Genomic DNA, 23,082 nt, shown 5'->3' on the forward strand with positions numbered 1-23,082 from the left:
ATTTATTGCTGACTTTGCTGTAAACAGCCCGTAGAAAGCAAAATACAAAGTTTGGAATTTTTTATGGTATTTTCATTTGATTTAATTATTTTGCCTACTGCACGTAAGCGGCAGTGTAACTCAATTGATAAAAGCATCCAACTGGTATCTGAAGGTATAATTATAAGCACGGCGGTTACCTCAGTGGTTTGATTCTGGATCAAGAGGTTGAAGATTCGATGCCTACTGCCGCTGTTGCGATTCTATTCATGCATAACTTACAAAAACTTTTGTCCCTTTACAGTACATTATGTTCGATTTTTCGTCATGTTGATGAAAACAGTTCGTGCTGCATAGGGTGGGGCAGCGCAAATCAAGAAAAAAAAAATTATCGTTATCGGACATTATCGGCGATAATTTATCGTTTATCGTTATCGCTTAACTTTTTTTTGATTTATCGTTATCGCTTTAGGCATTTTTCGTTTATCGATTATCGTTATCGCTTAACTGAAAAATGAGTTATCGCGCCCAACACTGACTGTTGGTCACAGCGGAAAACCATAATATATTCGTGGGAAAGTTGCTGCCTAACCATGGCCACCTGGAGATGCGGCCTGATTTGTCACATTTTGCAGATTTTGATTACAGCTACTGCTAGTGTTTGACTGACATTTTCTGAGATGCTTTTACTTTTTGCGGTTTCCGAATGACATAAAACTTTTTTGTTGTCTTGGGGAAGCAGTAGCAAATGAGAAAAAGTAAGTTGAAAAACGCAAAATCAGACTGTTATTGAAAATTAACAGTCTGACTAAAATCCTCGAAATCAAATTTTCTTTGTTTTTCAACATGTGAGGATGTTAAGACCTATTGTGTCATCTGGGGAAAAGAATAAAGTAAGCGTAAAAATCTAATTTTTAGAAAAATTTATTTAAACGTTCGCCCAAAGTTAGAAAAACCTGAAAATTTTTGCAAAATGTGACTAATCAGGCTATATTTTTAGGTGGCCATGGCCTATAACATAAAATTCCCGAATCCTTTCGTCTGTATGCGATGACACCAAAAAAATACTCTTCTGAAAACGTCTTTTTCACGAATTGTATTTCAAGAAAAAATAGCCACAGACTGTCGAAAAAGGAGCGCAATACATTCGCACTAAAACTTGTCACCACAATACAGATTAGGGGAGGGTGGGGTAAGATGAGCACCTTTTTGCTGAAGTCGCTTTTACAAAAGAACGGTTTGTTTTGGAAAATTTTAATAGGGTGAACTTAAAGCACTAGTGAATCAGCTACATTTTAGATTGAGTTTTATCACCTTGCGATTTTTATATTTTTTATATTGATGCTTATTCGCGTATTGCTCAACTTACCCCGGCATAAATTGTATGGGGTAAATTGAGGAATGACCTGGGGTAAGTTGAGCAATTCGATTAAGTTGAAGCATTCCCCTGTCAGTTTGTTTGTATAATTGCGAGGCATTAGGCTATGCTTCACAACACAACACTGTTTTTTTTATCCAATACGAACCTAAAAAGACACAAATTCAACAGTTCAAACATTAAATAAGCTAAGGCTATTTCTTTTGGGGTAAGTTGAGCAACTGCTCCAACATACAGTACTTCAACTAGCATTGCACACTTTACCCCATCCTGATTTTTGTGACAAAATTACAAATATTTAAAAAACTACAGGACTAACCAATCTGAACGTTTTATTGAATATCCTCACACTTCATGCTTACCAATACAAAAAAACAGATTTGATTTACATAGTGTAACAATAAAGTTATTCAGTTTTTGGCAAAAAAATAAAAATTTCGAATTTTCGACATAGCCTAAGCAATATAATCTGATATAATTGCGTGCCATTGTAAAATGCAATTCTCAGTGGACATAACAAATACATTGAATGAAGTGGCATTATGAGTGATACATCCAGAATAAAAAAATTCCTCTGACTCGTTTTTCCAAAAACAGGGGTTGCTCATCTTACCCCATTGCACACTTTACCCCAGTCTCCCTACTGAGAAGAAAAGACGGAAATTTTGTCTAGTTGATAAGCACAAGCAAAACAGTTTTAATTTCGACCAACCTTTCCAACAGCGATTCTAAAATGAGAGAATTGATTGCGATATTTCAAATGCACGTAACCAGCTTCTGTGACGTAATTTTCCATATGCATTGTTATGCAATTTCACAGGTGTTTAAAAGGATTGTGCAATGTTTTATAGGTGTTTCGAAGAGATGATGCAATCTCTGCTCATTTTTTAGCAATATTCCTTGACGTAAGACGCCAGGTTAAGTAGACCTTAACGGTTTTATGTGACGTTTGATTTGGGGAACGATTGTCCGTAACAACTGTCTGTTGTTTTTCAACCCTTGCGAGTAATGCTGTTGTGAAAAGATTATTTTCTCTTGTCTCTGATCAGAGGTGGGCAGTAGCGCACTACTTTTGTAGTCCCCCTACTTACTTGCAACTCTTTTGAAAGTTCTGTTTCAACGTTTTTAAAAGCAGTTTTCATCTGAAGTTTCTTCAAACAGACATTTCTAGCTAAAACTGTGTACTTTTCTTGTAAAGGGAAACAGTTTAGGCTATAAATTTTCTAGGCGTTGCAAAGTTACAAGCTGTGAAGAATCGTCGCAAATCCATTGTTATTTCGTTTTTTAGCACCTTGGAAGTACAGAATGAATTTAAGCCAAGCACCGAAATCGTCGATTTACACGACATTTCTTCTGCTGAGACTGCAAATGTCATGCATGAACGCATATAGGCGTTCAAAAATAAATAATTTATTTTTTCGCAAAATTTTTTAAATCTTATTTGAGAAGAACCGAAACATTTCAGTTTGTATAAAATGATAATTTTCAATTGACTCAAGGTGAAGAATGTGAATGTTCATTCTTTGAGAGTAGCCTAGGCCTATTTGTCAGCCATTTTTAAATGTAATCTAAAAATTTAGTCAAAAAATACAAAATTTCATCAACTAAACGCAATGAAATTATTGCTGAGTTAAAAAATACCAAGTCATAACTTAGGCCTATATATAGCGCCAAAATCTCGGGCTAATACTTGCAACCACTTTAACACAAGATCATGACAGTACTGCGTGAAAACCTCGAAACTGGCAACTGCGATGCCAATCAGCGTGTAGGCTATGCGCTCTTCGCCAAATGCAACTCCCTATTCCTTCCAGTGCTGCGGTTGAGACAGAGACATTTCTCTGTGGGAAAAGGTGTGACTCAGCGACTCGCATTTCAAAAGGTTCGTGTATTTGAAAGATGTGTAACAATAAATTTCACCTATCAATAAATGAATAGGCCTACATGATCGAAATATGCAAGTTGTATAGCCAATCCGTAGGCTACACTGCAAAAGTGGCACACGTTCCAGTTCCCATAGGCCTACTGACAGGAAGGCAACGAACAAACTACTCGAACGTGTTTTCTATACCGACGTTGAAAGTTCAAGATCATTTTGACATCACAATAAAGTGTTTTCTGTTTCAGTTTAAGACAGAAGTAGCGGTAGCAAGTAGGCTAGCATGCAACTTTTAAAGTAGCGGATGTCCACCTCTGGTTTATAAACTAAGCCACGCAAAAGAATGCAGGCAAATTTGCTTGAATCATCTAAGAATTCGGGCAGAAGCGATATTTTCAAAAACACGCTGCAAGGCCCTCGATGCCACGGAAGACATCAGTTCAGTTTGTTTTAATTTCTGACCATTATCACAACGAAAAACAAAATAGGCTATGCCAAACATAAACCGAGGTCTAGAAAAAGGTAGAATCGCCAAAACGCAAACGTGTTGCAAAAATTTACATGTGACATTGTGTAACTTAGGCTATGTCATTATCATACTCATAGCTATGCATTGTCCGGCGTCCGCCCCATTGCTGATTGGGTTGAGAACCTGAATTCACGAACGAAGAAAGTGCAGGATAAAGCGAGTGGCTCTGGTCCTAGTTTGACTTATGGTGTGCGCTTGAGCAACGCATTTCAAGGACAGCGGCACCTGGTGGATGAAATAATTTACCGACAACAACACTTCAATAAATGGAATCTTATAAGTTCACTTTGTCAAACGCGGTGATCGGGCATGTGTCAGTGGTTCAAAACCTTTCTCAGTCCGGGAGATAAAGATTCAATCTAAGAAGAATCATACGACAAGATCTCTTTAACTATAGCGTACGTGAACATCAAGTCTTGTGTAACATCATAACATTTGATGCATTACTTCGTAAATATGTTTTTTCTTTTGTTGGAAGATGCGAAGTATCGTCTAACTCTATTGTTGCCTCCCTGATGAGGTCTGATTGCCATCGTATATCAAATTACCGTCTTCATTATAATAATTCTATGTATGCTATTAACTAGTTTTGATGGCTGCCATGTCATCTGATTGTTTTTATCGTTCTCAATACTTTCAGTTCTTCTAACTTGTAACGCTACCGTACCATTGTCTGTAAACTTGTAACAGTAGATAGCCTATTTATTGAGATTTTGTGCATTTGCAGTTTGTGTATTATTTTGTTATTTTTTGATGTTATTTCGTTGTTGTTGTTCGTTATTTGTGCATATGCAGTTTGTGTATTATTTTGTTGTTTTGTTTTGGATATGGACAGCTTTGTCTGATGCAAATAAATTATTATTATATTATAACAACTGTTGGCAAACTCTGTAGAAGACTCAGAACTATGAAATGAGATGTTTGTCTCAACTAATTTGCAAAATGCGTGTTTCCACCTAATTTCATTCCTGGTATTTCAGGTTAAAAAAGAAAAATTAGAATGTTGTTGATGAGACAGTTAAGGTATTTTGCTGTGTTCAAAGCTGTTGAGTGCAAAAGTGTCAATATTACAAATTTTCTTTATTTTATTAAACTTTTTTCGTTTTAATATACATCGTGTGACATCAGGAATTGAATTTTTTGCACAGAAAAATATTTAGCTAATTTTCAACCTACAGCGCTGGCTTCATTTTGAAGTTGATACTTGATATACAGTAGCTTTTTTCAGATTTTGAGATGTGGCAACCTGGTTAAAAGGGAGCAGGTCTGGTCAACAGAACAGAACAGCAGACTGAGCAGAGAATCCAGAGATCTACCTTTTCCAAGATCCTGATCCGATGGGTATATACAAGTCCTGATCCATAGTTTTGGAAATATAAAGGATCCTGCCAATTTTCAATGCTTCTATAAACATCTCTACTTCCTGGCAACCCTATTACACAGCAGGCCTACTTTATTCTTTAAAAAAGTGAATTCTAAATGACATGTCAATGTAATTTAGAATAGCAATGCCATTTTGAACTTGGATGCACACTGAAACTAATGCTCACTTCACGTCATACATAGGCTAAATATAACGAATAATATCTGGTAAGTTTATACGCTGGACTGCTTTTTAACCTTTAATCTGCTGCAAAAACTTTTGAATTCTGGACACCTGATCCTGCTTTTCTGCAAAAATCAAATTCTTGTCATGATCTTGCCAGTTCTTAATGATCCATCTCTGCAAAACAGAGCACTGTCTTTGTAAACTATTATTGATTGATCATAGATTTAACAAGAAAGAGAAAAAAGCATAAGCTGTAAAGAAAAAAACTTGTGTAGGTTTCGAAAAGGTAAACCAATACACAAATAACAAGGGAGTAAAAGAAGCATGAGCTGTAAAGAAGAAAAAAGGGTGGGTTACGACAAGAAGAAAATAAAATTTCTTGCTAAACCTATCGTTATGTTGAAAATCTAATTTTAGATGTAATTACAGGTGATAAATATATTTGTTACTGCAATTTTTTGAAAGTTTTGTATTGGTGACAATGAGCAATTCAGGTAGGATTAATTGTAAATGTTTGGGTTTGATTTTCTGAGGGTGGTGACTGACTTTGGTAGTCTTTCGCTGCCATCCTTGTTGCAAATTATTTGTGTTGTATAGAATTTTGTTTTTTGTCAGCAAAACAAATAAACTAAAATACGAAATTTAGTGTTAGCTGATAGCTAGTACCGGTAGCATTACTTTTTGTACGTTAGCTACAAAGAGTAATAAATTGTGGTCTTGTTAGTAGGTTTTAGAAAGTGGTTAATGTTGCTACAAAATGCCACAACAGCGCACGCTTTTTGCAATATATTGTACATATGCAAAAGAGTTGTGCATACAGAATGTGACACTTTAGGTGACGTAGCGATTGCTTAGATTGGAGCTGGTATACAAGTCCCCCCTCCCCCACTTGGTGACTCATGACAAAGACAGGACTCAACCAACATAGGATGAAACTACTTTACCTTTGCTTTACTGTTCACACACTTCAATCCACATCTTTTGGTCGATTCCTCTTTGTCATCAGTTGCCAGGGGGGGGGGGGGGGGGGGTCTTGTATACCAGCTCCCTTAGGTTTACAGCTTTGATGATGTGAAGTACAGTCGTGTTCTAAAGCTGCAATTAAGTGTATAAAGCTTAAAACTTGTTTTTTAGCAATCTAAAATTATCAATCATTAATTCCTTTTACATGCTTCAGAGAAAGAGAAATCTTTAGCTTTGTCGTCTGTCACTTGTGGAAATTTTAGTGGAAGAGCTCATTTAGTAGAAGGAAGTAAACCAAAACACAAAGAAGATTTAATTGATTTGGCTCAACAAATACAGCAAGTAAGTGACAATTGTTTTCCATTTATATTTAGATTATCGTTGTCTTAATTGTTTTCATTTTAGCAAGACACACAATTGTATGCCTTCGTGTAATCTAACCAACAACTTTTGAGAAGTGTTTCTTACTATTTCTAGCCCAAAAATATGTTTAGATTAATGTTGTTGACCCACACTTTTCGGTACCCGGTCATTTGGCCGACAGACATTTGGTCGACAGGACGTTTGGTCGACAGACATTTGATCGACAAGACATTTGGTCGACAGGACGTTAGGTCGACAGAACGATTCATTTTAGGGTTAAGGTTAGTTAACCTAACCCAAATGTCCTGTCGACCAAATGTCTTGTCGACCAAATGTCCTGTCGACCAAATGTCTTGTCGACCAAATGTCTGTCGACCTAACGTCTGTCGACCAAACGTTCTGTCGACCAAACGACCGGCTACGCACTTTTCAGGATGTTTAAAATCTCATGTTATTAATTCTCAGTCTTATTTGAATATCACTACTATATATGCATCATTGAGTAATTAATCTGTTGAATCTAGGAGATGTTTGTATGTCTGATGAAAGTTTTTATACATCATAACATAAAAGTCTTAGTAATAAAAATGTTTAAATTTTTTTTTTACTTTTTTAGTGTGACTCTTCAATTCAAGCTGCTGCAAGCAGCAAGCTTCGAACTATTTTAGATCAAATGAGGCATCTTCAAGAGCAGGTACCATACTGTGAACAATAATGTTTACTTTTTAGCATCATGAATGAAAATATAAACAAAAATTGCATATGTTTCTTCCAGATTTTAAATCAGACAATTACAAATGTTTAAACCAAGGTTCTCAAACTCAAATTGCTCTGAGAGCCAAATGAATATTTGTCAATTAACTCGAAGGTTGCAATACCGTTTTACATAGCGGAAAGTTAAGCCTGTCTTCCTGGCCCGTTCCGCCATTCTAAATTTTGCAATTGGGTGCTACAGTCCACAAATTTTCGATCCATATTCTCCTTCCACTGGCACCTCTGCAGCCTAGCTTGCTACCAAAGCTGGTGGACCTTCCTCGGTTAGATCACCACCTCAAAATCACACCACTCATTGCCGGGTTAGCAGGCTCGTTTTTTTAAATCTCTAACCTGGCTATGTTTATTGTGCTCTTTTCGACGTGTGTATTCTATTGTACCCGTGCATTGCCCATGCTGATAAAACAAACCATCACCTTTCAAAAAATAATAACACAGTACAAGTGCAATAAAAAACGTAGTGAGAACGCATCATAAACGTAAGATTATAAAAAAGAAATAATAATAAGAACAAAGAGATAGAAAACACTGTAAAAATAAAAAAGTGCAAATGAAATGACTTGGATCTGGAGAGGAAAAATCTTGCAACAACCTCTCAAACAGCGCATAAAAAACTAAATTCTTGAATAACCAACTGTAGCAAATGAGCTACCAAAGTTGCTAATTGTGATAATGGCACAAGAAGTGAATAGACAATGCGATTGTGATGTAACAAGACGGGTTTCTCGTATGCAGGAAAATGGTATGACACTGGGCTAGCACTTAATAGTTGTGTGAAGTTTGATCACTATTTTCAGATTTTTTCAGCAATTTTAGTGTGAACTGTGAATATTAATTATCTTATCAAGTGAACAGTGAGTAAGAGTGAATTTGAATTGTTAATGATTTGAAAATTCAAAAAAGCATTGCGACCGCACCTAAACGTCCTCGCGCCACGTATTTGAGACCCTAGTTGATTTAAACAATTGTGTATTTGTTAATTCAAAAGTTTCTCAAAAACATTTTTGCTACAATGAAAAATGAATTTAAAATTACAAAGAAATTTGTGATTTTAAATTTGGCTCTTTTGTGTTTGGTCTGTGCATGTTTGTCCATCTTAAAGTTGTTTTCTCTTGACTGCTATGGCATATGTAGTTTTTGAGTAACTAGTCGTTATTAAATAGGAAAATCAAGACCAAGTTATCTACTATGCCAGACAATTAGAATATTTTCAACAAAATTTTACCCAGCTTTTCAAACTTTTTGACTTGGTTTATAAGTTACAGATTTTTATAATGTTGATATGCAGACTTTTACAAGTTACAAATTTTTACAATGTTGATATATGCAATGTTTTTGTTATGACTTTAGTTCTCAACTTGTTTGGGTGCTGTTGAACAATTTGTGTTTTATAGTTTGCTAATTAATATACAACTTTAGGCACGTAATGTTTTGGAAGAAACAAAACGAGATGCTGATTTGCATCATGCTGCATGTAATTTCAAGAAAATACCTGGAAAATTGTATTATCTTTATAAGCGAAAATCTGGACAAACATACTTTTCTATGCTTTCACCTGAGGTGAGATTATTTGACGACTGACATATGTGTGGTATTTTAATGCCCATATAGTTACTTTTATTTAGTTTTTCTATACTTTTTGTGCTATCTTTTTCAAATAATGAATTTTAACTTACAATTAAAGCTGGAACGAGTTTATTTTATGTTGATTTTAGTCAAATAACCATTGAGTGTTTTTCTTGTGTTCTACATTAAAAAAAAATCCAAATTCAAGCAATATTTGTCACAATACTATTACCCTCCAGGGGAATTTGTAATTTTGTATGACTGTATTGATGCATCAATGTCTTTGTTCAGGAATGGGGTTCAAGTTGTCCACACGAGTTTCTAGCTTGCTATAAACTGGAGTTTGATTTGACGTGGACTCCATTTGAAAATATCAAAAAACGTGAAGAAGACAATGCCATGATAGAGAAATTGATTAAGCAGCAGTTTCAAACTGCCCTTACCAATGAATCGCATGACCAACTTTAAGTTTTGTGACTTAGGACTCTGACTTTCTAATTCACTTTTAATTGTAACCTAATTATTGTTGAAAGTGGTACAGTATAGGGATTAGGAATGGTTGGTCATTCTGCACCATTACATTTTACTGTCAATCCATCTTTTTCAATATATATACATGGTTGTTCTGGGTACCATTCTCAGTCAAAGAAACTTTATATAATTGCCATATACTGTATTTCATTTGCTACGATTTTATATTGAAGTGTGTGTCACAGGAGGTTTCTAAAGATTAAAGCAGTGCTAAAATATTTTCATTAAGCCCATTAAGCCATTTGAGTTTCACCCTTATTTGAGATCATCAGTGATGCATATCTATGTGTTTTGAGGGCATGTTTTGAAAGCAGGTCTGTGACAAGATTGAACAAAAGAAACTAAATTTACACCTTTGTGAATAAAATGGAAAAAATACAACTTTTTTTAAACGGTTGAAATTAATGGATCAGCTTAGTGTAATGGTGGGAATTAGTTTGATGCAAATTTTATTGTGTAATTTTAGAGTTTTTTTAAGTAATGCTTAGTATTATAGGAGCTTAGGTAACTCATTTGCACTATGTTGTAGCTGTTAGGTTACTGGTTAGATTTGGTGTCATTGACAAGATGGTTATGTGGGTGATAGGTATTAAAAATGTGTGACAAACTTAAAGAAGTAGAAAAGTTCCTACAAAGGTTTTATAAAGGATTACTGTAATTTTTTTGCATGTGACAAGAAAAACTTAGAAACTTTACGGTTTTTGTATTGTACCGGTATTTACATATATGATGTAGGCTACAGGGTAATACTAAAGATATGCTTCGTATTTCTAAATGATTGCAATGTCGTATATATTGTCATTTGCGGCTTAGTGAGTCTTACGTGTTTTTAATGTTGAATTTTGAAATACGTTGTTTTTTCTCGTATGCAACATTTTGTGGATTAATTATTATTTGTTATGGGTGAATCATTCAACCTTCTGCCACTATATTAATTATTTTGCAGTTTGCACATCTTGATCACGTTATCGTTATAGTTGTCAAGTAATGGCGGTTTACTATTATTGCTAATCTCAGTGTAAGGTGCAACGTTTTGAAATAATGCAAATCACTGATCAGGCATCGCTCAGCAAGTGTTTCATCGCATAACCAACCTAGTCGTTGAAGTGTTGCGTTCCTATTCCAACTAGTAAAATTTATGCCTCTTTATTGTTTATGCAGTTGTTAAAACAATGCAAAGGGCACTCTTATATTAGACTCAGAGTTGTTATGCAACATCCATAGAAAAAATTTGCCAAAGCATTTAAACAAACATATATCATGTGACTAAAACATGTGGGCACATGAAAACTAGCGGTTGTGCAATGTGCATGGGGCTAAGCGCGCAAAGAAAGCAGCATAGTTTTAGAAGGAAGTCAAGCTGATTCTTTGGATTTTCTATCCAAGGTTACGGTACTGGTGATTTTGCAACACGGCGCTGTGAAGGCAAGATATACAGTAATTTAAGTTTACCATTTCTGGACCATTTTCAACCACCAAAAAACAATACGTAAGGATTCTTTGGAACAGCACACCATGGCGAATACGTACAGCCAGTAAATCACTAGCACTAGCTGGCACAAGGTCTTACTAGGTCACCCAAAGTAGTTTTATTTTACAGTGAGGCTGATAAGGACTTGTAGATCAATACCAGTAATATATCGCGATTGTTTGCATCACTTATCGTCAAGTAATGTGTTGTGGCAGGTTGAATGTCTCCAAAAATTATATCTTTGTATTGTTTTGAAATAAAATTGGGGAGTGGTGTGTTGGAAAAAGGAAAAGTGTTGCTGTGTTTTTCCCATTTGATATCTCGTGCATTTCTACTCCTAAAGATATTGCATTTGTTCACGTGTTTGTTTCGTATACTTTACGTAACTTTGTTATTCTGCACTACAGACGTTTTTCGCTTGATTTAAACTGCAGCTCTTGTTTTCAATGAGGATGTTTTCTTTTTGTCACCGATACTATTTTATGACGTACGTGTCGTATATTTGGAAACAAAAATTCACAGTTACAATTAAATAGCTATTAGTTTACAATAATTTCTATGTTTTCAGGGTATAGTAGGAAGTAGAATATATTCTTTCAAGTGACACCATTACATGTTGCTAGTAACATAAGTCACGCACAATGCAGAATGTCTTTAACTCGCTGAAGAGCAACGCTCTGGGTGTGGCAGAAATGCTAACTCCCGTTTTAAAGGTTTGTTTGACTTTTTGTTTTATTTCTTTTTAGTTGGATTTGCTTTATGTGACTTTAATCCACCGGAATGGCCCGATTCGGTGAGTCCGATCCCTTAACGGGGGATTTTTTCAATTTTTTTTTTAAATTATCGGGTACCGTGGCCTAATTATCATTGCCGTTTTAGGGTTAGGAGTTAGGGTTAGGGGTTAGAGGTTAGGAACTCACCGAATCAGACTCACCGAATCGGACTCACCGAATAGTAGCAGACCCGTAATCCACAAGGTTTACATCAAAGTTGCATTGCAACCTGGTGAAGCACCGCTTTACTTCGCTTCAATTTTTTTTGTAAAGCAAAGATAAAGTGGTTTACCTTTGACAGCTTGTTAACGGTGCTCTCTTGCATCAACTCGTATAAAGGTTATCTAATATTATAAATTTTTTGTTGCTGAAAGCCCTATAAATAATGTACTCGGTTAAGCTAAATACTGTCTGTTATGTAAAGCAGCGAGAGCAACTCATATCTGCAATGGATACAGCGCTGTATAGAAACACGCATTCCCACGCTCTGATCGTTTCGAATGTACTTTATCATTGTACCGTACCTTTATATGTTCTAGGAATCCAAGTTTAAAGAAACCGGTCATTTGACACCTGAGGAATTTGTGGTAGCTGGTGATTTTCTTGTCTACCATTGCCCGACGTGGCAATGGCTACCAGGGGATAAGTCTAAAGCCAAACCCTTTTTACCAGCAGACAAGCAATACCTCCTGACAAGGAATGGTGAGCAATTTTCTTTTCACGTCATCAGCATTCTCATGTTTGTGCTACGTTGCACTGTTGAACTCAATCACGTATCTCGCACATGTGTCGGCAACATGATGGAGTGGTGAAAGTAATTGACTGACGCTCAGAAGGACGTCGGTTCGACTACCATTGAGTACACTGGGCTTTGTTTTGACAGGATGGGTAATGACAGCAGTGAAGATCAATACAAAATTACTTTCCTTGTTTCGCGGTCGGTTTTATCCAATTTTTTTAAACTTTCAATTATAAATCTGGATGCTGCAAAAAACAGGATAATCAGCTATCGAGGTTGAAAGTTTAAAGGAATTTCAAATTCTCTTAAAAATGGTTTATTTTAATGAACATTATAAGTGCTTGTATATTGTTATCACCATCGTGATATACAGAAGCATAGTTTGTACTGTGGATGCGGTGCAGTTATTATTATTTTTGTTAAACACCCCTATAATTCACGTCATCGTTACACAGTCCCCTGCCACAAACGTTGCAAGCAAATGGAGTACAATGATGAGAATGAAGCAATAATTGAGGACGGTGAAGATGGTGGATGGGTGGACACACATCACAATGCAGACTTCAATAAGCTACACGATGAAGTGAAGGAAATGACTATATCCAAAGAGGTTTGTATCTTCTCAGTCTTCTCTCTTTGTATGTCAAAGCCAGAGTTGGACCAATTGCATAAATATATTTCAATTACAATTTACATTACAATTTTGCTGTAAAAATTTTCAATTACGATGGAAATGTTTCGATAATGTTGCTTATCAGCTATTTAGTTATTGTTTATATTTTAATTTTATTAAAAGTGGTTGAATTGCGCTTCATAAGCATCAGGTTGCAAAAAATTTCTTTGCAATGCCTTCCACAACAAGACTACTTTAGCAGCGGCATGCAGCAAAGTCGTAATGGAGCAAACACATACAGCAAACTAGCACTATTTGTGAGCCGCAAATAGTGCTCAATTGTGAATGTGCCAAAAAAACTTCAAATTCTACGAGTTTATTTCAGACGCTGCAAATACTTGTCACAAAGACGACTTGTGCGTTTGCAGCGTTTCTGTGTTACCTTATCTGTAAGTTGCTTAGATTTTGAGCAGTGAATAATCATGCAATCCGAACCAGTTCTGTTTCAACGATATTCAGGTTCTAGAAATCCGTTCTTGAATTGAAAGCTTTAGAACATAATGTCTTACGAAAAATCAATAAAAATATTACAAAGCTTCTAGAATAGATAAAATGTAAAGTTAAGATAATTTTCTTAGTTAAATTATCTTAATTTGAGTAAGCTATGTATCATGTAATTTTGTTCACCAATGACAATGGATGGATGGATGGTCATTTTATTTTTGTTTGGATGCGAAACGCCGAAACATACATAAAACAAAAACTGACAGTGTGCATCCAATGAGAGAGTGCGAAAGACCGTAGCCCTGAAGGCGTAGTGATTTTGATTTTGCTTGACATCTTTTTGATTTTGCTTGACTCCACAATGATTTTGCTTGACATCGATAAATCTTTCTTCGTTGGCTGCTTGCTTGATAATTTTAAACTTTAAAATTGACTGAAATAACGTTATTGTTTTATAACAGCTAAAGTATTTCAGCGACAGTTTCCTTGTCGATTTTGCTTCAGATTTACTGTGTCACCACATTATTACCCAATATATTACCCAATTACCCAATACAGCCCCTCGACCCTTATAGTATGAACGCTTGCTTGTCGTTTCAAACTTTTTAAATTTACAGAAAGCAGACTCGGTGTCAGAGGAAGACACTGATGATGAAGAGGCCTTGGACATGGAGGCTTATGCAGAGCAAATGCTGGAGTGTCAGGATGAGGTGGGGAAGTTTGTGGTGCAACAATCTCGCCTTTTATCGTCTCATTTGCGTAACATTTAGAAGTCAAATGTTTTTTTGTGAATTTGTTTTTTTTTTAATCGCTGGGACTAATCAATAATAAAAAGCATTTAATGGATTTAGATGAACCTAAAAATCATTTAAGAATTAAGATTATTATGCCATCATTATTCTTGCGATATAGTTAGTCTTTCAAACCTGTGCTTCAGAAAAAAGCCTTATTCCTAAAAAAATCATTATTTTTTTACTTTTGTTGTTAGTTTGCGTTATTTTTAGTACCACTATATTTGTTTCCTTGATAAATTGCAATTTCAAAGGACTGTCGATAACTGCAGCTGTGGTATCTTAGATTACAACTAATTGGGCTTTGGAGAAGTCAATAGCCATCAATCTATTTTAGCCCACCATTTTGAAAGTTGATTTTTGGTACAAAAAGTTATTATGGCGAGATGAAGGTTTTTCATTGCTCGAAGCTGCGAACTCTCTTCAGGAGCTCACCAAATTTAGGTTTACTTTATTCTGACGGCATGCTACCGAAGAGAGTTAGACGAAAAGTACCGTAGCCTTGAGCAGCGAAGAACTTTTTTCTCGCCATACTAGTAAAGTTGTTTTGATCCGAAAACGAATTTTGTTGCAGGCAACCGTTGACGTAGTATCGGCACAAAAAGCCAAAGATGGCGCAACCACTCAAGTTGATGACGGGACGATTTTACAAACTAGAACTTACGATCTCCACATTACGTATGATAAGTATTACCAAACTCCCCGACTGTGGCTGTCCGGATACAATGAGGTACGTATACAATTCAGTGCTGTGTCTTTATTTCATCTAATTTGAGATTTGATGTCTTTTAAAACCTACATTGCAAAAGGCTTTAGTTTGTGACCATTTATGCTAATTTCAAACTATTGTAGTATTGCGGAGTTATAATGAGGTGCTATTGGCTGTTGGAGAAAAGTTTATGAATTACCGATTTTTGAATATGTATTAAACGCTTTACTTCTATTTTGTGGAACTTTATTCAAAGCTCCATCGCGGCATGACTCCATTTATAGTTTGCAAAGAGAAAAAAGTCCAATAATTCTTGACATGCGTGAATTAAGACCTTTTTGTTTTAAAAGTGTGAAGGAGTTGGCTTTTTTGAAGTTGTTTCAAATTTTCGATTTTTTCAAAGTGTTATTATTACAGTAGTCCCCGCTTGTTAAGGCCAATTTGGTCCGGTCTGGAATTACTCCCATTAAAAAAAACAAAAAACGCGCTTAATAAGCCCAGTCCGATTACATTTGCTTGAATTTGGGTGAAAAAGCTCCACAATTTACTATTTTTGCGTTGCTTTCGACAATTTCCTGTTTATAACGCTACTAACGTTCTTAATGTAACTATTTCGTCACAAACGGTTTAACCTGGTTCTCATTTCACTAGGTTGTACCAGACGTTACTTATACGTCATCTACGATTGTACTCTTTGGTTGTAGAAAACACGGCTCGTGGTTTACACAACTTGCACAAAAACGCAATTTTCGAGAACCGATCGTTGTGCACAGTTGTTAACAGATGTAGGAACTTTTAGCCACAGTTCAGTCTGCCATAGTCAATTCTGCTTAAAGGAGTGGCAGGAATTCGTCCCCCACCTAATAGGCCCACCCGCTTATTTTTCAGCTCAAAATCTTCCGGTCACGAGGTGGGCTTATTAAGCTGGGACTACTTGTATTATTATTATGTATTTACGTCAGCCAGCAGAGTTGCCCATATCTAAAATGACACAGTGCACAGACTGCAAATACATGAAGATCTCTTGTCATCTGTCCAGTGCGACTTTAACTACTAGTGTGTTTCCATTCCACTATCACATTGATTACGATAAACTGATGCATCAAAAACACATATTGATGCGCAAAGGGCTGCAAGCTGAGATGACGACTAATGATGCATCAAAATACCTTTCAGGAACGAAAACCTCTTTCGATGACTGAAATGTACGAGGATATCAGCCAGGATCATGTCAATAAAACAGTGACCATTGAACCACATCCTCATCTTCCACCGCCCAACATGTGCTCAGTACACCCTTGCAAGTAAGATAATATTTTATATTGTAGATGTGATGTCCAGTTTTCAGAGGTGTACCGATCCAAGGTTTTTAGAATCCTGATCCGATCTTGTTTTGCTTTTTGAGATCTAGATCTGGAAATTTCTAGATATCTCAGATCCGGATCTGAAACAGATCCGAAGCAATTTTATGTCCGAAATTTTGTTATAAAACTATTTCACCACATGACAGATTCACACTTTGTGAAAATTAATTTATAAAACGGAATCATGAAATTCAGTACCGGTTGCTTACTACTTAGTAGGTGTATGGTGCTTAGACTACATCATGCATTACTGCCTGATCACAGCTTATAGCACTTTTGGTCCCTACATTTCAAGCATCCTGACTTGTAATGTGTTATCTTCCTTCAAATGCATAATTGCGTACTACATGATGGTGACGCAACCACTATGGTTACTGAAATAACCATTCAGTGCATAGCAAAGCAATAACTACAACATATAGGGCAGGCTGTAAGCTTAATATTGAAATAAAGTTTATCATTTGTCAATTTAATGCCTCACCCTTCTGTGACAAGGCAGTGAATCCAGTTTACACTTTCAATTTCAGGCATGCTGACGTGATGAAGAAAGTCATGCAGATCGTCGAGGGTGGAGGTGGTGAATTGGAAGTGAAAATGTATTTGCTGGTCTTTTTGAAATTTGTTCAAGCTGTTATCCCGACTGTCGAATACGATTATACAAGACATTTTGCTTTGAAAGCATAAGACCATTGTTTCGGACAGTAGAAATCGCTTAATTCGTCACCTCAACGGGAATGCAAAAAAGTGTCGAATAAAGCAAACCCACCTGTTTGCAAACTAGTGGATACATGCTTCAAATTTAAATTCTGAGCTGTATCGTATCGTGCTATTGTTATTATAATTCTCGGACCATTGACGTATTTTGTAACTTTGGAACATTTATTTTTAAATTTTTTCTGAACGGGATCTTTCATATTTTGCTTTAACTAGTAAACCTGGGAATTGGTTAGATTTTTTGCTATTTTGTTGGACTGAAGAAGCTCTTTACCTTTGCAATATTACTTTGTCTAAACTTTTTGATTTAAACTTAATAAGTTATAAAAAATACCAGCCCCTCTAAACCCCCTTTCTAAGCACGGTTAAAATACAAAGAGGTGACGAAACTATTTAAAAGTCAAGTCAATTTTATTTTCTTTCAATACCACATATAAGCAAACAAGTAAATGTGTAAAGTGTAAATGAAAAGCTTCATGTTGGAAACGACAAAACTGTGACCAGTTGATCAAATTGACCACTTTAGCAAAGATGAATTAGACAAATTCTACTGTGTAATATGGAAACTGTTACAATGTCCCAATCCATGCTGCACAGTTGTATCCTGTTTCATTGATCCTTACTTTAAGACCTGGTCTTGAATACCAATGTGATATAGGCATAAAATTTACCGACACAGATTTTCAGCAGCATTGGTTTCCCTGTTCTCCCGCTTGAGTTAGCCTGTGTTCTAATCATTTGGATTCGTGCATATTATGTTACTTTTTTGATTGAAATTTTATTCCTCTTTATAAATATATTTCCTCCAGGCACAATCGCTGTTTACTTAACAGATATTTCCATGATACTGGCACTTGTCCGATGACGGGTTCTACGTTTTGCTCGCTGTATGTCGTAGGACTTGTTTATATAGCCTAAGTTTTATTCTTGCTTGAGATTTCAGATTATGCTCCGAGTGTTTATCCCTATTATAAGGATTCCCGTCTACTTGGTGTGAAGCCTTCACAGTACATGAGGTCTTGGTCTATGTCTAAACCGGCTTACGGAATTCGGTTTAGAAGTCGCAGTGTATCAATACAACTCAACTATATGTATTTCTCATTAAAAAATTTGTGACAACACTAAGTGTTGTAAACAGTGCTTTTTTCGTATGAGTAAGCATGCCATGCTTTTGTGACTGAAACCCGTGGCATCGAAAAAGGTCTCGTTTACCCGACTTCATCGCGATCTCTGAAAGAATAGGGAAAAGGGTCTTGTTTTCCGTTTCATCTTAAAGTATGAAGGTTTTCAAAACCTCAACATCTGCACATTTTAGTTGATTGACTGGAACAAAGCCTGGCGAAGACGGGACGTAGGAAGGATAAGCCTATGTTTGTAAATAATTTATCCTATTTTTAAACACAGAGTCAGGTCTTTACAGTAGCGTTGACTGGGAAACCCAGGATTAGGCCTGCTTTTGAAGCTGGTAAGAGAGGAAACGCGATCAACCAGTAACTAAACCAAAATGAGAATGACACGATTATCTTACTACTGAGCCTAGGTAAAAATGAATGAGAAATAGCGACTGAACAATTGAAAAAGCACGACATTATTATCAAATCAAAGAATTTGAACAATACACACGCACACTGGAAAAATAACGCAATTTGAATGCAACAGAAACCTACTAAGTAAATTCACAAAGCCGGTCACAACTACTTGATCAATCTGTTCAAGAACTAATTTTAAGCATTACCGTACGGTAAACCTTTTGCGCTTTTTTGTTTGTCGTGTCCAGGCTTACACCTGTAAGTTGAAGATTTAAATTAAGTGGACGGGAAGGCAAGGAAGCCAATCTTCATGTCCACCTTCAGGCATGTCTTTAAGAGCCCTGCCAAAGACACAGCCGCATGCTGAGCGGTGTCGAACCGGCGCCCTTTCGATTGCCGTTCCAGGGCTCTCGGCTATGCAGCCGACTTACGACATCAAACGGCGCCGCCGACAAACAAAACCATGTTCTCCTTGCAGGTAATTGTTTTTGTCATTGTTTCCTACTTGTAACTACTGTATTTTGTGAGTCGTGCAAGGCATGGTGTGTTGCGCTTAAAATGGCTTTGCCCGTGGTAGGATTTCTTTGTGGGGTTTTCTTTGCCTGCCTTGCTCTTCATTACTATGAGCTAAACGTATCAAGATGTGTTCCCCTCACGACCATCAACACTCTTGATAACGCACCATGGCCCATCTTCATAGAAATTGTTTATACAAATCTTGAAAATATCAGCTAAAGCTATATGGTTTAATAAAGCTATTGCCTGAATATGTGTTGTTGTTTTTATTTTTGTTAGTAACTTTTTCGTTTTTTCTTTTCTATTTATCTTAAATTTTTCTGAAAGTGTTGCAACCCTGCCAAGTTTCTTTCAACTAAACAACTTTTTTCGGTCACAAGCACGTTTTAACGCTCGTGTTTTGTCGCTTCTACCTTTTTATCAACCTTTGCTATATTAACGTGCATTGTTTTTGATATGATGGTCAGAAATAGAAACAACTGAACTGAATTCCTGCAATATTTGACCTAGAGATGCAGCAAACCCAAAATTTTTATCCGCACACCGTACCGCAACTAAATCATCTATCCGCACACCGCAATTTATCTGGAACTTTGACATTGTACCGCTCCGCACACCGCAATTTATCAGGAACTTTGACATTGTACCGCTCCGCACACCGCAATTTATCTGGAACTTTGACATTGTACCGCACCGCACACCGCAAATTACAAAACTTTCAAAAAATATTTTAACGCGTTATTTTTCAGAAAGTCAATTGTGGCAAAAAGCACCCATGGCATAGGCCTATAAGTGGTAACCTACTACCAGTACAGTTGTGCACTAATTGACTAACCAGATCATATTCTCTTATCAGCAATGCATCTAAGTTCTAAGACATCATGCTTTTTCAAATAGAATGTTCCTTGATCCAGTATCAGGACTTTTGAACACTTTTTGTAAGCAATAATGCAATTTTTATATCAGTGGCTCTATGAACTACACACACAAGAGTAAAACTTATAGCCTGAACTCACTGGGCTAACTGTTATAGTAACTAATGCGGTAGTTGCGCTGGGCCTATAGCCTGGGAGCTGAGCTTATCAGCTAGGCTATTAACCACAAACATTCGTACAAATTCCCTCACAGGACAGCCCCAAAACCCTGTCAACTGCAAACCAGGGTTGCCAGACTAAAATTTGAAAAAAAGGCCAAACTCACCAAAAAAAAGGCCAACTTGAGGCCAAATAGGTAAAAAAAAGGCAAAAAATAAGCCAAACTCAAGCAAGATAAAATAAGCATTGTAAGTCGTGACTCAATGTGCCAGAATCTGAGCTTGGATTTGTTCTTACTAAATATCAGCATTTAGAAGCGGAGATGCTAGACTATGAAAAGGTCTTAAAGCCAAAATAATACAAAAGGTTTGGTTTTGAATCTTTATCCTCGGACTGACAGAGCTTTGATAGGTTATTCCTGGTATGTTTCGCATACTTGTAGAGGCTTTTGACGCGGGCCGGTTACTGAGATTGACAGAGTTAAATTTCCGATTGTTGAAGTCTTGTTGCCAGGGAATTATTCCATCCATTAGGTGCCGCTGAATGGAGAGCAGTCCTTAAAATGCGTTGCTCAAGCGCACACCCCGAGAGTCGAATCAGCACCGCTTGATCTTGAAGCTTCTTCGTTCACGAAGTCACGCGCTAAGGCTAACCAACTGTGCTATCGACTATCGAGGCAGACTTAAAAAAGCCAAACAAGGAAAATATTAGATAAAAAAAGGCCAAATGGATATTTACCTGTAACTGTCTATAATATTCATATTTCTTGATATATTATGACTTTAATAAATTATCTAGCGGATTTTAATAAGTTGCAGCAAAAATATTTCTGAAAGTACCGTAGCCCGAAAAATAGCAAGTATAAAAGATCTGTGGCGAATAAGTTTAAATTCGCTGCAATGGTGAGATCTGGCACCACTGGCTGGCTTAAAAGGGTTGAGCGCAGTCTGACTCGACGCCAGTGTCACCAGTGCTTCCACTTTGAAGGATTTTATCCCGAAATCGGGATTTTTCAACGCTTCGAAGGATAAAAAAGGGATTTGAAGAAAAGAAGGATTTTTTAGGGATTTTTAACAATTTTACAAGGAAATTTTGTCTTAAAAAGGGATTTGTTATTTTTAGCAATTTTAAAGAAAATTTTATTCATATTCCCTTTCAAAAGTTCTAAAAACGACTGGAATAACGATGATCAGCTGGTTTCCGTCGCCACTCGCCATCCGGAAACCCTCTCATTCTCTCTTCTTTCACCCATTCTCGCCTTTCCGTCGCTTCTCGCTTGGTTGATTTCTATTCTCGGCATTTTGGGAATTGGAGTTTAGACGTAAGTTCAGTGAGTGAGTTAGTTTTAATTCTTTTAGTTAAAATTTGGTAGTCCGTTGATTTACGGTTGAATTTGAATAGCAATGACAAAGTTTAGTGAGTTTCGACGTACAGTGGCATGATAAGCTTAGGCTAGTGGTATCCTTCCGGTTTAGAAAAGTTAGTTATAGCCTAGGTATGCTAATCTATTATGGCGTGATAATACTAGAGCTAGCTAGGCTGTCCTGTGTGTAGGATATGTATCGTGTACAAAGTCAGACCGAGTCAGTATCATGAATAGGCCTAGTATCTTAAAGTTTTTCATCAGTCTCAGATGATTGTGAAGATGTTACTGACAAGGAGAAAAAAGAGATAGCCTAGCCTATAGAGTTGAACAAGTTAGCACATCAAGGAAAACCAAACTAGACACAAAAAATAAATTTATTAATAGATGGATATTGGATACGGTAATTCGTTACTGGACATTTACCACCTGTACATTTTCAGTGTTAGGGAAAAGTTAGGAGTCTGGGTGGGAAAGATTAGAGTGGTACCGGCACTGTAATTGGTAAATGATGTCCAGGACTCCGGGTGGTAAATGTCCCAGAACCGACTAACTGACAAGCAGTTTTTTGGCTGGACAGTGAACAAAGGAAGTAAACCATGTTATTGTAAAATATGTGTAGCCTACTATTCTAGTAAAACAACGTTGCTTCGACATATTGAGCTACGTATAAACAATAGGCATGAATAGGCCTAGGCCTGAATTTTCATCAGCTTCAGATGATTGTGAATATGTTACTGATGAAGACAGAGAAAAAAGATGTAGAGTTGATAAAGTTAGTGCATCAAATAAAACCAAAACTGCATACAAGAATAAATTTAAAGTTGTATTATTGGCACCTTTTTTAACTTAAATAACGTCAAAAATAACATCGCCTATCAAGGAAATTTTGAAGGATTTCCGACTGATAAAAAAGGGATTTTTCAGGACAAAAAAGGAAATTGAAGAGGATTTATCAATTGTCAGAAGTGGAAGCACTGAGTGTCACACGAGTAGGCTATTAAACAAGTATAGAACATGTCTTGAACAATGGTGAATATGGTTTTCATCTGGTAAGGTTACGATATATGAGAAATATTGATTATATTATGCATTTTGAAGAATAAATTTAAAAAAAGCCAAATCTAGAAAAAGGCCAAATGTATAATTTCTAAGTCCAACAGACTTAAAAAAAGGCCAAATTCGAGAAATTTGGCCTTAAAAAGGCCAATCTGGTAACCCTGCTGCAAGCCATTTGCATAGCTTTCAGTGTTGTGCGGATATTGAAATTTGATAATCCAATCCAATCCGAAATTTTTTAGAAATATCCGAATCCAATCCTGATCCAAAAATAATAGGAAAAGCAATATCCAATCCAGATCCGAATATCCGAAAACTAGCATTATACTTATAGCAGACGAAATGGCCCGTTTCGGTGAGTTTGATCCCTTAATGGGGGATTTTTTCAATTT

At 36.4% G+C, this 23,082-nt stretch overlaps 2 protein-coding genes across 2 annotated transcripts; both read left to right on the plus strand.

The window, feature by feature from the left end:
• Positions 1 to 5,757: 5,757 nt before the first annotated feature.
• Positions 5,758 to 11,550, plus strand: LOC145766229 (uncharacterized protein C1orf50 homolog). The gene is made up of 5 exons (XM_082577898.1): positions 5,758 to 5,808; positions 6,492 to 6,619; positions 7,257 to 7,334; positions 8,834 to 8,974; positions 9,272 to 11,550. Exons 1-5 carry the CDS (start codon positions 5,796 to 5,798, stop codon positions 9,446 to 9,448), a joined length of 537 nt encoding a protein of 178 aa, XP_082434024.1. The 5' UTR covers positions 5,758 to 5,795; the 3' UTR covers positions 9,449 to 11,550.
• On the plus strand, positions 9,513 to 18,304 carry LOC145766228 (ubiquitin-like-conjugating enzyme ATG3). The gene is made up of 7 exons (XM_082577897.1): positions 9,513 to 11,695; positions 12,295 to 12,457; positions 12,950 to 13,104; positions 14,229 to 14,321; positions 14,977 to 15,132; positions 16,288 to 16,415; positions 17,003 to 18,304. The coding sequence occupies exons 1-7, from the start codon at positions 11,624 to 11,626 to the stop codon at positions 17,157 to 17,159; spliced, it is 924 nt and encodes a 307-aa protein (XP_082434023.1). The 5' UTR covers positions 9,513 to 11,623; the 3' UTR covers positions 17,160 to 18,304.
• The last annotated feature ends 4,778 nt before the right edge of the window (positions 18,305 to 23,082 follow it).

Source organism: Aplidium turbinatum, chromosome 3 (genome assembly GCF_918807975.1).
Source record: "Aplidium turbinatum chromosome 3, kaAplTurb1.1, whole genome shotgun sequence".
Taxonomy (NCBI): Eukaryota; Metazoa; Chordata; class Ascidiacea; order Aplousobranchia; family Polyclinidae; genus Aplidium; species Aplidium turbinatum.